We start from the raw sequence: 15,513 nt of genomic DNA, 5'->3' as shown, positions 1-15,513 counted from the left end.
GCTGGGCTCTGGGACTGGAATTAGAGCTGGGCTCTGGACTGGAATTAGAGCTGGGCTCTGGGACTGGAATTAGAGCTGGGCTCTGGACTGGAATTAGAGCTGGGCTCTGGGACTGGAATTAGAGCTGGGCTCTGGACTGGAATTAGAGCTGGGCTCTGGGACTGGAATTAGAGCTGGGCTGGGGACTGGAATCAGAGCTGGAATCTGGGACTGGGAATTAGAGCTGGGCTGGGGGACTGGAATTAGAGCTGGGCTCTGGACTGGAATTAGAGCTGGGCTCTGGGACTGGAATTAGAGCTGGGCTCTGGGACTGGAATTAGAGCTGGGCTCTGGGACTGGAATTAGAGCTGGAATCTGGGACTGGAATTAGAGCTGGGCTCTAGGACTGGAATTAGAGCTGGAATCTGGGACTGGAATTAGAGCTGGGCTCTGGACTGGAATTAGAGCTGGGCTCTGGGACTGGAATTAGAGCTGGGCTCTGGGACTGGAATTAGAGCTGGGCTCTGGACTGGAATTAGAGCTGGGCTCTGGACTGGAATTAGAGCTGGGCTCTGGGACTGGAATTAGAGCTGGGCTCTGGGACTGGAATTAGAGCTGGAATCTGGGACTGGAATTAGAGCTGGAATCTGGGACTGGAATTAGAGCTGGGCTGGGGGACTGGAATTAGAGCTGGGCTGGGGGACTGGAATTAGAGCTGGGCTGGGGACTGGAATTAGAGCTGGGCTCTGGACTGGAATTAGAGCTGGGCTGGGGGACTGGAATTAGAGCTGGGCTCTGGACTGGAATTAGAGCTGGGCTGGGGGACTGGAATTAGAGCTGGGCTGGGGGACTGGAATTAGAGCTGGGCTCTGGACTGGAATTAGAGCTGGGCTCTGGACTGGAATTAGAGCTGGGCTCTGGGACTGGAATTAGAGCTGGGCTGGGGGACTGGAATTAGAGCTGGGCTCTGGACTGGAATTAGAGCTGGGCTGGGGGACTGGAATTAGAGCTGGGCTCTGGACTGGAATTAGAGCTGGGCTGGGGACTGGAATTAGAGCTGGGCTGGGGGACTGGAATTAGAGCTGGGCTGGGGGACTGGAATTAGAGCTGGGCTCTGGACTGGAATTAGAGCTGGGCTCTGGACTGGAATTAGAGCTGGGCTGTTCAGGAAGAAATGTTGTGGCTCCCGAGCTGGGAGCCAGGCTGGCTGATTTCCTCTGTCCCCGAGGGCTGGCTCTGAGGCAAACCAAGGAACCTGTGTCTGTGGATCTCTTGGTTTGCAGAGTTCAGCCTATTTTTAGTTTGGGTGATGGCTTTAGGCAAGCCAGGATAAACCATGGCAATTTTGGGAGAGGGGCAATGAGAGGCATTATAGTGCCAAGCTTTCCAACCCAACAATTAGTTGATGTTTTCAGAGTATGGCCACAAGTGGGGAAGGTTGCAATTTTTACAATCCTGAATGTAGAAATCTGTGGCTTTCTTTTCTTGTTCTTTCTCTCTGGTTTTGTTTTTCAATACATGGGGCTCAATCTTTGGCTTGGTTGTGTTCAGGAGCTGCAGCTCTCGTTGGCCTTGCAGCACTCAGGGAATGTGCTGATCCCTGGGCTTGTGGAAAAGAGACAAAACCCTCTGTGTCACTTGGGGGTGAGGGATGGAGGGCAGGGGGTTTACCCAACAAGATTTTATTGAATTTCATTTCAATCTGCCTGGAGGTTAGGAAGGGTTTGTCCTTGCTCTCCACAGCTCCCTGGAATGAGGTTGTGGAAGGGCTGCCAGAGCTGCAGGAGCCTTGGACAGCCCTGCCAGGGACAGAATGGGATTGCTGGGATCCTGTGGGATCAGAGATCCTGTGGGTCCCTTCCTGTGGTTCCCCAAGTGTAAAGAAGGATAGAAATGACAGATATCATTGATGGACAGTGGGGCTATTGCTGTCTCCATACCAAGCCATGGATTTGTGTTTTCCCCACGCTGATCACTTGAAATAATAACGAACAACAACAGTGCAAGGACCCCAAAACTGCTCCCAGTCCATCATTTTCCTTTGCTGGGAACACTGATTTGTGCCAGGCTCAGACCAAGTGATTCCAGGTGAGTCAAATCCATGAACTCATCTTCTTCTTGCTGGGGCCTGACTTGGGAATGGCAGGAAGTTCTGCTGGGAATTGCCTGCTGTCAATGGCATGGTTTTGAAAAATACTTTTGCTAAGATTTTTTTTTTCTTGAGAAGCTGGGAAGCTTCAGCTTCTCCGTGTTTTGTTACTTTAGAACGTGATTTAAAGAATTGTTTAATTAGTGTGTGAATTGTTTTTACTTAATGATTAATCACAGGTCTGGCTGTGTCGTGACTTTGGTTAATCACAAGATTTTATTATTCATTCTTTTCTTTGCTGGCTTTTTGATGTTTCTTTAGTATAGTTTTAGTGTATCATTTTCTTTGAATATAATATAATATCAAAAAATAATCAATCAGCCTTCTGCAACATGGAGTCAAGATTCTCCTCTCTTCCCTGGAGACCCTCCAACATATCATATAAAATGCTTCTTCCCTGCTCCTGGAGACCCTCAGACAGCACCACAGCTCCTAAAAATTCTCTCTCTCAGTGCTTCCCCTTTGTCTTCTTGGGTTGCAGCCCCCCCTCTGCAAGTGCTGAGCTGTCCTTTCCACCCCTAAACCCCCCAGATTCCCAGCCATTCCTGACTTCTCTTTCTTTCTCTCCAAGCCTGAGACAGCTGCCGTGCTCAAGCGCACCGTGGAGGCTCTGCTGCAGAGAGGAGCCATCGTCAGGAGCCTGGAGAGCCTGGGGGAGAGGGCCCTGCCCTACAGAATCACCAAGCACAAGGAGCGCCACAAGAGAGGAGGGTACGTGGGGACACCTCCTGTGGGAGCTGGGATGAGGGATGTGGCACCAGGCTGCTCTCCAAAATGCAGTTTATTGTAGCCAAGGTGTCCCAGCAGCCCAGGGTGACAGAGCTGTGCCCACAGCTGTCAGCTCCAGCTGCAGGCAGCCCTGCAGACCCTTGGGTTTGCTCACAGGGCATTATTTCCTTTTCTGGGCTGAGCATTGTGGGAGCTCAGCCCATCCCTCCTGATGTCCAGAGCTATGAGAGAACCCCTGGGGGGCTCGGGAGCCTTGGAACGTTGCCAGAAGCACTTGGTGGATGGATTTTGATCCATCTGGGGATGTGCCACCTGTGTGTGAGGAGATGGAACCTGTGGGAATCACTGGGGTGGGAATGGTGAAGGGAAGACACAATTATAGGGTAAATCCCAGATTTTGGGGTTTGGTACAGGGGGGTTGTGGAGACAAGATGGAGCAGTCAGGGCGTGTCACAGGGCTCTTCTTTCTTCTTCTTGTCATCCATCTCCTGCTGTGGTGTTGGCACTTGGGGATTGCTCTGGGGTGAGGGTGCACTTGGTGACGAGGGTGACAGGTATTGGGGATAAAAGGTAAATCTGATATCCGTAGTTTTTGTTATAAAAGATGTGCCCGCCTTGGGGGTGGTCAGAGTGCCTTTGGCTGCCCTGCTGGTCAGATCCAGGTCGGGCAGAGAAGGGACTTTGTAGGTAAGAAACAATAAACAATTCTGGAGACCGAAAAACCCAGAGTGGAGACTCATCCTTTGAGATCCAGCGTGCCAGAACCATCCTGAGCGTGTGTGGGGACAGAGAGGGACAGCCCAACCCCATAAGCACCTTCACCCAGCAGAACCAATCTGTCCCTGAACTCTTGTCTCCAGCCCATCCTGGCTGCTGTCATTCCCACATCCATGGCCCTGCTCTCCAGGCACTCACAGTCAGCACATGGCAGTTCCAGCCAGAAGTTGGTTTTCAGTTTTCTTGCAGTGGGAAATTCTGAGCCCTTTTTTCTCCTTGCCACATTTGTGCCTTGTTTGCCTGTGCTCTCTTCCTGCTTGGTACAAACATCTTCTGGTTTGGGGTGGGTTTATCTTTGCTCTGAGCCATAAAACCCCTTCTAACCCACACTCCCTTTGCTCCTGGTCAGCCAGTCAGGCTGGCTCAAAATTCTTTCCTTTCAGATCAAAACTTGCTTCCAGCTCTGTTCCTTCTTCAGACTCCACATTCAAATATTGAAAGTGGAGGTTGATGAAGGAATAGAAATGGAAGCACCCATAGCTGTGAGACTTTCTTGTCAAACTTTCCTCCTTCCCAACCACCTCCCCCTTCAGTCCTGTCACTCCTGGGACATGGACACCAGGACCAGCCTTTGGTCTTCTGGGATGTTTGGGTTGCAGGTGGGACCTGGGAGGGGCTCTGGGTGGCTCCTGGGGGCTGTGTGTCCTGCTTGGAGTGTTCTGTGTGTTTTATTCTGAGAGCTGTCAGGTTTGTGCTGGTTTTCAGTGGTGTTTGCACTGCAGAACTTTCCCCAACACAAACAATGTTATTATTATTTTTTAAATGACTATTTTTAGGCTGTTTTCTGATAAAGCTCAACTTAATCTCCCAGTTGGCAGGATGGGTTCCTTTCCTCCAATGTTAATAATTCACATTCAATGCCCTGTAGGACTTGGTTGTGTTCCTGATACAGTTTTGGGGTTTGATGAAGTCCACAATCATGGAATGGTTTGGGCTGGGAGGGATTTTAGGGATCATCCAGTGCCAGCCCTGCCATGGCAGGGACACCTTCCACTGTCCCCAGTGTCCAGCCTGGCCTTGGGCACTGCCAGGGATCCAGGGATGGAATTCCATCCCAGCCCTGCCCACCCTGCCAGGGAACAATTCCTCATTGCCAAGATCCCACCCAGCCCAGCCCTCTGGCACTGGGAGCCATTCCCTGGCTCCTGTCCCTCCATCCTTGTCCCCAGTCCCTCTGCAGCTCTCCTGGAGCCCCTTCAGGCCCTGCCAGGGGCTCTGAGCTCTCCCTGGAGCTTTTCCATCTCCAGGTGAGCCCCCCCAGCTCCCCCAGCCCCTCAGGTAAGGGTGTTTAAGGCAATCCTGCGTTTTATGGAACACAATAAATGGGAATTTCCACTGGGCTGGAATGCCCCCAGTGCAGAGGGAGGTGCTGCAGCTTCCATCCCTGCCCAGGGTGGTTTTGCTCCTCGAGGCCACCTCTGGAATGGCTGCTGCCTCTCCAAGGCCTGGGAGATGTTGCTCAGCAACCCCCACTGCTGGGGCTGCCTCATCCAAAGAACAATTAACAATTAATGAGCTGCTCCCGATCCTGCAGCCTGCAAGGGGAGCTTGGCCAGCCCTGCCCTTCCCTGAGGGGCTCTGGGGGAGCTCAGGGCACTCCAGAGCTGCTCCTTGGATCAGCTCTCATGGGGTGATTCCTGGCTTCATTCCCTCTTCTGAGCACCTTCTGGTGCTGCTGCCAGGTGGGAATGGTGGGAGCTGCCAGGGGAAGGGGGATCTCCATCAGTTCCATCAGCCTGGGGAAGAGGAACTTCAGGGAGACCTCAGAGCCCTTCCAGAACCTTGAGGAACACTTTGCAAAGCAGGAAAGGGGACTTTTTCCAAGGACATGTAGTGACAGACAGGGGGAATGTGTTCCCAGTGCCAGAGGGCAGGGTTGGATGGGATCCTGGGGAGGATTCCTTCCTCCCTGTGGAGGTGGTGAGGCCCTGGCTCAGCTCCCCTGGAGAAATGCCTTCTCTTCACCTCTTCTCCAAAGTTCTGGAGATGTTCCTGTCTTCTGAAGAACCCCAAACCTGCCCTGCAGAAGTGCTGCCACGCAAGCCAAAAACTCATCCAACCTCTCCTCTTCAGCACCCAAAATCAGTGAGATGTCATCCCTCTGCCTTGGCTCCTTCCTGGCACGAGGAGAGGGACACCAGCTCCTTGGTCTGCCCTTGGAAAAGGCTTTCATGTTTATGAAATGCTTCTGCTCTGACAGCAGGATGAGGTAATCACTAATTCTGTCCTGAGACAGGAATTTCTCAGCTCCCATGGGCATGCAACAGGATTTCATCCTACATTGCAAAACTGGCAGGGTCGAGCCACGGCTTGGAAAAAAACCCACATGGAGCAGGAGAGGAAAACAGGCACGGGCACAATGGCAGTGCCTGAGGGGGAGCCAGGGACTGGTTTGGGCTGGGAGGGACCCCAGAGCCCACCCAGTGCCACCCTGCCATGGCAGGGACACCTCCCACTGTGCCAGGCTGCTCCAGCCCCAGTGTCCAGCCTGGCCTTGGGCACTGCCAGGGATCCAGGGATGGAATTCCATCCCAGCCCTGCCCACCCTGCCAGGGAACAATTCCTCATTGCCAAGATCCCAGCCAGCCCTGCCCTCTGGCACTGGGAGCCATTCCCTGGCTGCTGTCCCTGCATCCCCTGGGAATTGTCTCTCTCCAGCTTTCCTGGGGCTCCTCCAGGCCCTGCAAGGCCACCCTGAGCTCAGCCCAAAGCTTCTCCTGTGCAGGTGAGCAATGCCAGCTGTGCCAGCCTTTCCTCCCAGCAGAGCTGCTCCAGCCCTCTGCCCATCCTGGAGCCTCCTCTGGGCTCTCTGCAGCAGCTCCAGCTCCTCCAGGGCTGGGGCAGGCCTGGGGCAGCTCTGCAGGTGGGAAATCACCTGAGGGGCACAGGGACACAATCCCAATCCCAACCCCAATCTCCACCCCATTCCAATCCCAATCCCATTCCAATCCCAACTCCTGTCCCAACCCCATTCCAATCCGATCCCAATCCCAATCCCTCTCCTGCTCCCAGCTGGCTCAGGGTGCTCTGGGATGGGCCAGGTCCATCTCTCCCCTCCAGCCCTTCCAAGTCCTCCCAGAGAGCTTTGAGCAAACCCCTCCTGCCTGCAGAGCCCCCGAGCAGGTGGATTTATCTGCTGAGTACAACAAGGCTGTAGCAACCAAGAACTGCCACCTTCGAGCAGGAAAACATCAGATCAAAGCCTCCTCCTCCTCCTCCTCCTCCTCCTCCTCCTCCTCCTCCTCCTCCTCCTCCTCCTGGATGTGGCAGGATCCAGGTCTCTGACTGCTGGGAGGAGCAGGATGGAGAGAGGAGCTGCAGGACATGGTTTGGGTGCTTCTCTTTGGGATCTCCCATCCAGAGCTGAGAATTCCTGAGGATTGCATTCCTGGAGGTTTTCCTGTGGAATTTGCAGCTCCATGGACAGGCAGGGTGGGTTCCTGCTGGACCATCCAGTATTTCATATTGGAAAAGGAAACATTCAGGAAATCCAACCTTATCCATCAATGGGAAGTGATAAGTCAGTTTTGGAGCCACTTTATAAAATATTTTATTCACCTTTATTCAGCCAGTTCTACTTTACAACAGCTGTAAAAAAGAATTTTTTTTAAATAGGATAAAGTTAAAAAGAAAATAAACAACTTTTCCAGACACCTCCCTAAGCTCCTGGACCTCCCATGAAATCCAGGAATCTTTTCTCCCCCCCAGCCAATTCCCAATTCTGCTGTGTCCCTTCTGGAGCAGGTTGGTGTGGATAATCCAGAATATTCCACCTTTCCTTAGTCTTGATTTATTCTGAATTAACTTAAGAATTCACAGGAGTGTCTGGGGGGAGCATCTTGAATCTTCCAAAGCTTTTAATTTTTTGCTTGTTTGAGGTTTTAAATATTTTTAAAGTTTATTTATTTAAATTTTCCTGACTCTTAGAGCTTTAGCTGATTTATTTTCCTCTAGCATGTGCTTAGTTGGAGATTTGGGATGGACACTCAATCCATTATTCCTTGGGCCTCTGGCTGGTGAATGATATGCAAATGAATCTAATGGAATGATAGAAAATTAATGGGATGGGGCTTGGACTCTGCTGGGCTGCTGGAAGGTTCCCTGCCCATGGAATGATCTTGAACTTCCCTCCCAGCCCAAACCATTCCCTGATTTTCTTGTTCAGGTTTTGTGGTGATTTTAGAGCTAGGGAAGGAGCTGAGGCAGAAAACCCAAACTGATAAATCAGCAGGAGGGATGGCTCGTCCTTAAAAAAGGCTTTGTTCCAGAGCTCTGGAGTGCTGCACAGAGCTGGGATATGGGATGGACAGTGAGCACAGGCAGGGCACCCCCAGCACGGTCCTGGAGAACCCCAGAGAAAGGGAATGCTCTGGCCATTGCTGGGAGAGCTGATCTGTGCAAGGCTGCCACGGGGGATTGCGGCCTCAGCTCTCCCTGGCAGGGACAGCGACTCTCCTGAGAGCCCCAGATCCTACAGACTCTGGGATCAGCCTAAAAAACTAACTGTGGGATCAGCCTACAAACTATGGGATCAGCCTAAAAAACTAACTGTGGGATCAGCCTACAAACTATGGGATCAGCCTAAAAAACTAACTATGGGATCATCCTGCAAACTATGGGATCAGCCTGCAAACTGTGGGATCAGTCTGCAAACTATGGGATCAGCCTACAAACAGTGGGATCAGCCTACAAACAAACAATGGTATCATCCTACAAACAGTGAGATCAGCCTAGAAAACAAACCATTGGATCATCCTGCAAACTATGGGATCATCCTGCAAACTATGGGATCAGCCTACAAACAAACTGTGGGATCAGCCTACAGACAGTAGGATCAGCCTACAGACAGTGGGATCATCCTACAGACAAACAATGGGATCATCCTGCAAACTGTGGGATCAGCCTACAAACAAACTGTGGGATCAGCCTACAGACAGTAGGATCAGCCTGCAAAAAAACAGTGGGATCATCCTACAGACAAACAATGGGATCATCCTACAAACAGTGGGATCAGCCTACAAACAAACTGTGGGATCATCCTACAAACTGTGGGATCAGCCTAAGACAGTGGGATCATCCTACAAACAATGGGATCATCCTGCAAACAAACAATGAGATCATCCTACAAACAGTGGGATCATCCTACAGACAGTGGGATCATCCTACAAACAGTGAGATTATTCCCTCTCTGGAGATCCTGCTCATTGAGGAGGAGGTGTTAAAATTTAGGTTTTTCTCTTAAATTCATCTTTTTGGGCATCCTCCTCCTTTTGTTTTGTTTTTTTTTTTTTTTTTTTTTGGGAGATTTAATACTGACAGTTTTTGCCTGTAGGTCATTATGAAAATTGAGTTTTGGGAATGGTGTGGATTCATTAAAGGATCAAACTTTTCAATCCCTGATTTACTGATCTTTGAACTGGAATAGCCACTCATTCACATTAATTTTATTCGTAGCAGGACATGAACATTTGGGGGTTTTAAGTATTTCAGAGAAGGATTTGAAATTGTAACATTTCACCTTGTGGCTGAATAAAACCTGCCAAGGACCAGGTTCCAGGGATGGGAATTTAGGTGAGACTTGGAGCCCGACTTGCCCAGAGTGTGAAAAGCCAGGGGAAGAAGGCATTGAAATCAGGATTGCCAACCTTTCTCTCCTGCTGGGCCCCAGACTGGTGCCAAGCATTTCTCTAACTCGCCACTACTTGTTCCTAAGAGCTGCATTCCAGCTTGCTGTGAGGGGCTTGGTGGTGTTTTGGTCCCAGAGGTGTTTCTGCTGGCACAAACAGAACCAAACTGATTTCAATGAGGTGTGTGCAGCCTTTTGAATGGAAGGAATGTTCAGCCCAGGCTCTGTTTGCTGTCTGAGATGCTCCACCAGCTCTGAATCCCTCTCCAGGCTGGGGCTGGCTGAGGACAGCAGGGCAGGTTCCACCTGGTTGTAAAGCGATAGTAGCACGCTGGGGGTGGCACTTTGTGGTTCCCTGTTTGCTCTGGCCCTGCCTCAATCCCCCCCCCTTGTGCCTGTCCAGGGCTCAGGGGGAGTTTGGGGTCAGCCTTGGGCTGGGGGGGGGGGGTTGACTTTGGACATGATCCAAAGGCAGCTCCAACACAACCGGGAAAAAAACCAAACCAGGACTCACACACCCCTCTGGGGAGGTGATGGCTCCAAGGATTGCCAGGTCAGGAATCTGGGAAGCTGCAGGAGCTGGGATGGGGGATTGAGGAGGAGCTTGGGGTGCTGGGGTTGGAATTGCAGAGTTTTTAGTGGGTTTAGCCCAACTCCAGAGTTGTTTCCATCCTCAGCTCTGGAGCAAAGGTGGAGCAGCTCAGCCTGCTCAGGAACTGATGGAGCACCAGGGCCTTCCCTCCTCCTGGTTTTGGGATGTGTGGGATTAAATCTGCCTGGACACAGCAGTGTGTTCACCTCACCACATTTTCATCACTTCATTCACTTTCTTTCATTGAGGGGCACATTTATTTCTGTGGCACAGGCTGGACCCTGGGCTGGGGCAGCCTGGCACAGTGGGAGTGTCCCTGCCATGGCAGGGCTGGCACTGGGTGAGCTTAAATTCCCTTCCAACCCAAACCATTCCATGACTTGTGAGTTCTCCAGCAAAACTCTGATAATTCCTAACAATTCCCACGTTCTACCTGCCAGGTTTTCATTGCTTTGTTGTTTCTTTTTCCTTGCTTTCAAATTTGATTTTGAAAAGATGGCAATTTTCTTTTGTTATTTGCTTGCTTTGCCTCTTCATCTTTTTGTTTTGCTCTTCACTCACAGTTGTCTCCTCAGCCCCCGTGTTCTCTGAAATAGCAAACCCAGGGCTTGCTTTTGTTCCTGCTGAGCTGCACTTTGGGAATTGATCAGGAAGGATCACCCAGGAACTGCATTTTGGGAGTTGATCAGGAATGATCACCCAGGAACTGCATTTTGGGGAGGTTATCAGGAATGATCACCCAGGAACTGCATTTTGGGAGTTGATCAGGAATGATCACCCAGGAACTGCATTTTGGGGAGTTGATCAGGAATGATCACCCAGGATCTGCACTTTGGGATTGATCGGATGATCACCCGGAACTGCATTTGGGAGTGATCAGGATGATCACCAGGAACTGCATTTGGGGAATGTCAGGATGATCACCCAGGAACTGCATTTGGGGGAATTGATCAGGAATGATCACCCGGAACTGCTTTGGGGAATTGCTCAGGAATGATCACCAGGAACTGCATTTTGGGAATTGATCAGGAATGATCACCCAGGAACTGCATTTTGGGGAGGTTATCAGGAATGATCACCCAGGAACTGCATTTTGGGAGTTGATCAGGAATGATCACCCAGGAACTGCATTTTGGGAGTTGATCAGGAATGATCACCCAGGAACTGCATTTTGGGAAGTTGATCAGGAATGATCACCCAGGAACTGCATTTTGGGAGTTGATCAGGAATTATCATCCAAAAATTGCATTTGGGGAGTTCATCAGGACTTGCATTTGTGAAGTTCATCAGGAATTATCATGCAGGATCAGCAATTTGGGAGTTGATCAGGAATTATCATCCAGTTTGGAGAGTTAATCAGGAATTCTTATCCAGGAACTGCATTTTGGGGAGGTTATCAGGAATTATCATCCAAAAATTGCATTTGGGGAGGTTATCAGGAATTATCATCCAGTTTGGAGAGTTGATCAGGAATTCTCATCCAGGAATTGCAATTTGGGGAGTTGATCAGGAATTGCAGTTTGGGAGTTGATCAGGAATTATAATCCAAAAATTGCATTTTGGAAGTTTATCAATAATTCTCACCCAGGAATTGCATTTGTGGAGTTCATGAGGAATTATCATGCAGGATTAGTTGATCAGGAATTTTCACCCAGGAATTGCATTTGGAGAATTGATCAGGAATTCTTATCCAGAAATTGCATTTTGTGGAGTTGATCCGGAATTGCATTTTGGGGAGTCCATCAATAATTATCATCCAAAAATTGCATTTGGAGAGTTCATCAATAATTATCATCCAAAAATTGCATTTGGGGTGTTTATCAGGAATAATCATCCAGGAATTCTCTTTTGGGGGTTTATCAAGAATTATCCCCCAGGAATTATCACCCAGGAATTGCATTTGGGGAGTTCATCAGGAATTATCATGCAGGATCAACAATTTGGGAGTTGATCAGGAATTCTCACCCAGGAATTGCATTTGGAGAATTGATCAGGAATTATCATCCAGGACTTGCATTTTGGGGAGTTGATCAGGAATTATCATCCAAAAATTGCATTTGGGGAGTTCATCAGGAATTATCATCCAGTTTGGGGAGTTGATCAGTAATTCTCATGCAGGAATTTTGGGGAGTTGATCAGGAATTATCATCCAAAAATGGCATTTGTGGAGTTCATGAGGAATTATCATGCAGGATTAGCATTTTGGGAGTTGATCAGGAATTATCACCCAGGAATTGCAGTCTGGGGAAGTTTATCAGGAATTATCAACCAATTTGGGGAGTTCATCAGGAATTATGATCCAAAGATTGCACTTTGGGGAGTTGATCAGGAATTCTCATCCAAGAATGGCAATTTGGGGAGTTGATCAGGAATTGCAGTTTGGAAGTTGATCAGTAATTAGCATCCAAAGATTGCACTTTGGGGAGTTGCTCAGGAATTCTCACCCAGGAGTTGCATTTTGGGGAGTTCCCCTTCCCACATGCCCGGGGTATTTTCTGCAGGAGGTGAATTCCAGGGTCCCTGAGGATCAAGGGATGCAGCCCAGCCCCCAAGGGCTCAGGCCAGGAATTCCAGAGCACCTGCCCAGGAAAGGCTCTTGAACCAGCAGGAATGGGTGGTTGCTGAGAGGAATAATCCAACAACTGACCATGGAATCAGGGATGGGTGGGGCTGGAAGGGATCCTGAAGATTCCAGCCACACCTTCCACTCTCCCAGGCTGCTCCAAGCCCCATCCACCCTCCCATTTCCAGGCGTGAGGAATCCACAAGCTCTGTGGACACCCCCTTTGTTTTGACTCTTGTGGAAACATTTCCCTGTAAATTTTCTTACATGTTCAGGCTTTGCCTCTCCCCACAAAGCAGCTGAGCCTTGGAAGTTGCACAATTCATTTTCAAGCCTGCTGCTGGTGGCAGGATGAAATTTTCCCCGTGGATGGAGAGGTTGAAGTGCCCTGTGACCATCCCCACTGCCTGGGTACAATTTATTGCTGTGATTTGTAGGAGTGCAATAATGGTCACCTGTCAGCAGAGTTCTCTGGGCATTCACAGGTTTGAACAACCCTCTCCCCACCCTTTGTTGAACCCAAATTGTGCAGGGTTCGTATTTTCCCTTTATCCTCCAAACGTGTTTGGCCTCGCTCAAGTGGAGCCTCTTGATGCTTTCCGTGGCTCTTGAAGACCAAAGAGGGCAAAACAAAAACAGCAAAGGAGCTGCATTGCTGCATTTTTCCCTCACTTAACCCCCCCAAAATCAATTTAAACTTAATGCCCAACCCAACCTGTTGTTGCTGTTGGGATTTTAGAACACCTGGAGCTGTTTGGGCCACAGGGGTGTTCTGGCTGTGGGCTGCACTGGGATGAGAGCAAAGGCAGCTGGAATATTTGGGGATTTCTGCCCGTTTGGAGTGTTTTCTGCTCAGCTGATTGCCTTCTTCCACTAGATGGGGCTTTCTCCATTGATGAGTGGAGCCATCACTGAGCCTTCCAATCCTTCTCCCCATGGAAGTGTGGCTGTGCCTCAGGGATCAAAGCCCTGCGATGCTGGGGATGCTTTTCCCTTTCCACCTGAGCTGTTTTTTCCTTTTCCACCCTTTGGAATTCTGGTGCTTTTTAGAGGCCTTGAGCAGAGCTGGGGATGTGGAGGCACCAGAACCCACCAAATCCTGGGGCACCCTGCTGCAAACTCCTTGTGTGGCCACTGGGCTTGGTGGGGTGGCAACCAGCCACCCTTTTGGGGGGGGTTGGCTTTCATTTCAATGATTTTCTTTTCTTAATGATCTTTAAATTAAGGAAACATCATTCCATGATTCAGTCAGCTGAACAGCAGGTGCCTGTGGATGGAATTTGGGAGCTGCCATTCCTGGGGCTGTGGATGTCTCTCCCCCCAAGCTCTCTGAGGATCATTCCCATCATTCCTGTGGCACAGTTTTGGTGACCAAAGTCCAACTTTTGGGTTGGATCTGGTCCTTCCCAGATTTTCAAGGAACTCCCACTGCCATATTTTTAAAAGCTAAAGGCAGCACTTGTCCTGCTCCTCCTGACAATCCACGAGCTTGCCCTGCTGAGGAGGGGCAAAGCAAATTCCCCATTTCCATGGTCCTAAAAATGAACATTCAGGTAGCAAAAAAAAAAAAAAAAATTTATTTTTGTGGAATTACCTTGATGAGGACAACGTGGAGCTCCTCCTGCACCTGCTGTGGCTTCCTCCAGGTGCTCTCTGCTCCCTTCACCTCTGCTGTTCCTCAGAACATTTTCTTCCCCTTGGAGCTTCCACCTTCACACCAGGGAGACATTTTGGGGCCAAACCTTGGGATTCCAGAGCCTCTTCCAAGGCCACCACATCCTCACTGTTCCCCTTGGCCCAGAGGTGCATTCCAGGAAGGTTTCAAAGGGAATTTCCATCCAGGATCCTTGAAGTCCTACCCAGGCCATCTGAAAGCAACAGATTTGAGCATCCTTAGGACTCAAGGTTCAAACAATTTCTGGCTTGGATTTGGTAAATTTGAGAAATGAAACCTGGCTCTTTTTTTTTTGTCCATTTTTTTCTATTTCCCTCACACACAAAGGCACGTCCTCCTTTATTTGAGACATCTACATTTTCATTTTTTTTTGGAGTTAATGCATTGTTTTAATGTGTTCCAGTCTGCTCCCCTGCATTTAAATCATCCTTGTGTTTGCAGTCAAGCAGGAGGACAAAAATAACTGTGGGCTGATGGTGAATCAGTGGAATTTTCCTGCATTTCTCCCCTGGTGACTCCTAGAGAGCACAAATGCTTTTTGCATCTCTCTTTGCAGGAACGAGGTGGTTCCCCTGCTGCATTCCTGTATTTTTCCCTGGCTTTGTCTCGCTGGGATTTGGGGTTGTTTACTCCACAAACAGCAGCGTTGTGGGGTCAGGGATCACTGCCTGCAATGAAGGTTTGGGGCTTTCAAACCCCCGTGGCCTCCTGGCTGCTGATTTCAGTGGGGAGATTTGAGGGGAGGGGGTTCAGATCTCCTCAGGGCTCTCATTGTCCATTGTGCTGCTCTCTGTTTTTCCAGCCCTTCTTTCTTTCCTGAAGAAATCCAATTTATTTATTTTTTTTTTCCTGCTGCTTCTTTCTCCCTGCTCTCTCTCCCTCCCTTTGTTTTGTCGTGGCAGAGGGAAGCAATCTCGCTCACGTTGGAGAGAGGTGGTTGTTTTTGAAACCCCACGTTTTTCCCAGCGCCTGCAATTTTGATAAAATACCTTTTCCTGAGAGGAGTCAGAAAGATCTGCTGGAACAGCTCATCCTCCCTTCCCCCCCTGCTTCTCCTTGGCTTATCAACAGTGCGTCAGTGGAAATTTCCACCCTTGGCTAATGGCAGAGAGAGCACAAAGTTGCAAAGCAGCCTTTGGAGGGGAAAGAAAAAAAACCCGACAAAACAAACCAAAAAACAACCCCCTTGCCGTTTTAGGAGCACAATGAAAAGCAGCAGAGGAGAGCTGGGCAGAAATGGAATGAATTCAGGATGCAGCCTGGGGATGGCACTGGGATCAGGGGAAAGGGGCAGGAATCTCAGCTGGAATTGCTGCCCCCATCCTCCCTCCTGCTGGCTGAGAGGGTTTGGAAGCTGTTCCCAAGAGGAGAGTTCAAGTGTCATCTGCTGAGGTCACCAGTGCCTGGAGTGGCATTACCAGAG

The 15,513-nt window shown here is 49.7% G+C and overlaps 1 protein-coding gene across 1 annotated transcript in view; it reads left to right on the top strand.

Annotated features, from left to right (window-relative positions):
• Positions 1-15,513, top strand: part of MRPS6 (mitochondrial ribosomal protein S6) — a 49,204-nt gene that overhangs the window by 28,747 nt on the left and 4,944 nt on the right. Inside the window, exon 2 of the mRNA XM_018924907.3 lies at positions 2,700-2,839. Coding sequence (XP_018780452.2) covers positions 2,700-2,839 — 140 coding nt within the window. The remainder of the gene's footprint in view (positions 1-2,699; positions 2,840-15,513) is intronic.

The sequence above is a fragment of the Serinus canaria genome, chromosome 1, assembly GCF_022539315.1.
Source record: "Serinus canaria isolate serCan28SL12 chromosome 1, serCan2020, whole genome shotgun sequence".
Classification (NCBI taxonomy): Eukaryota; Metazoa; Chordata; class Aves; order Passeriformes; family Fringillidae; genus Serinus; species Serinus canaria.
Note: the sequence above shows the minus strand (reverse complement) of the source record. Positions and strands in the feature narration are given on the sequence as shown.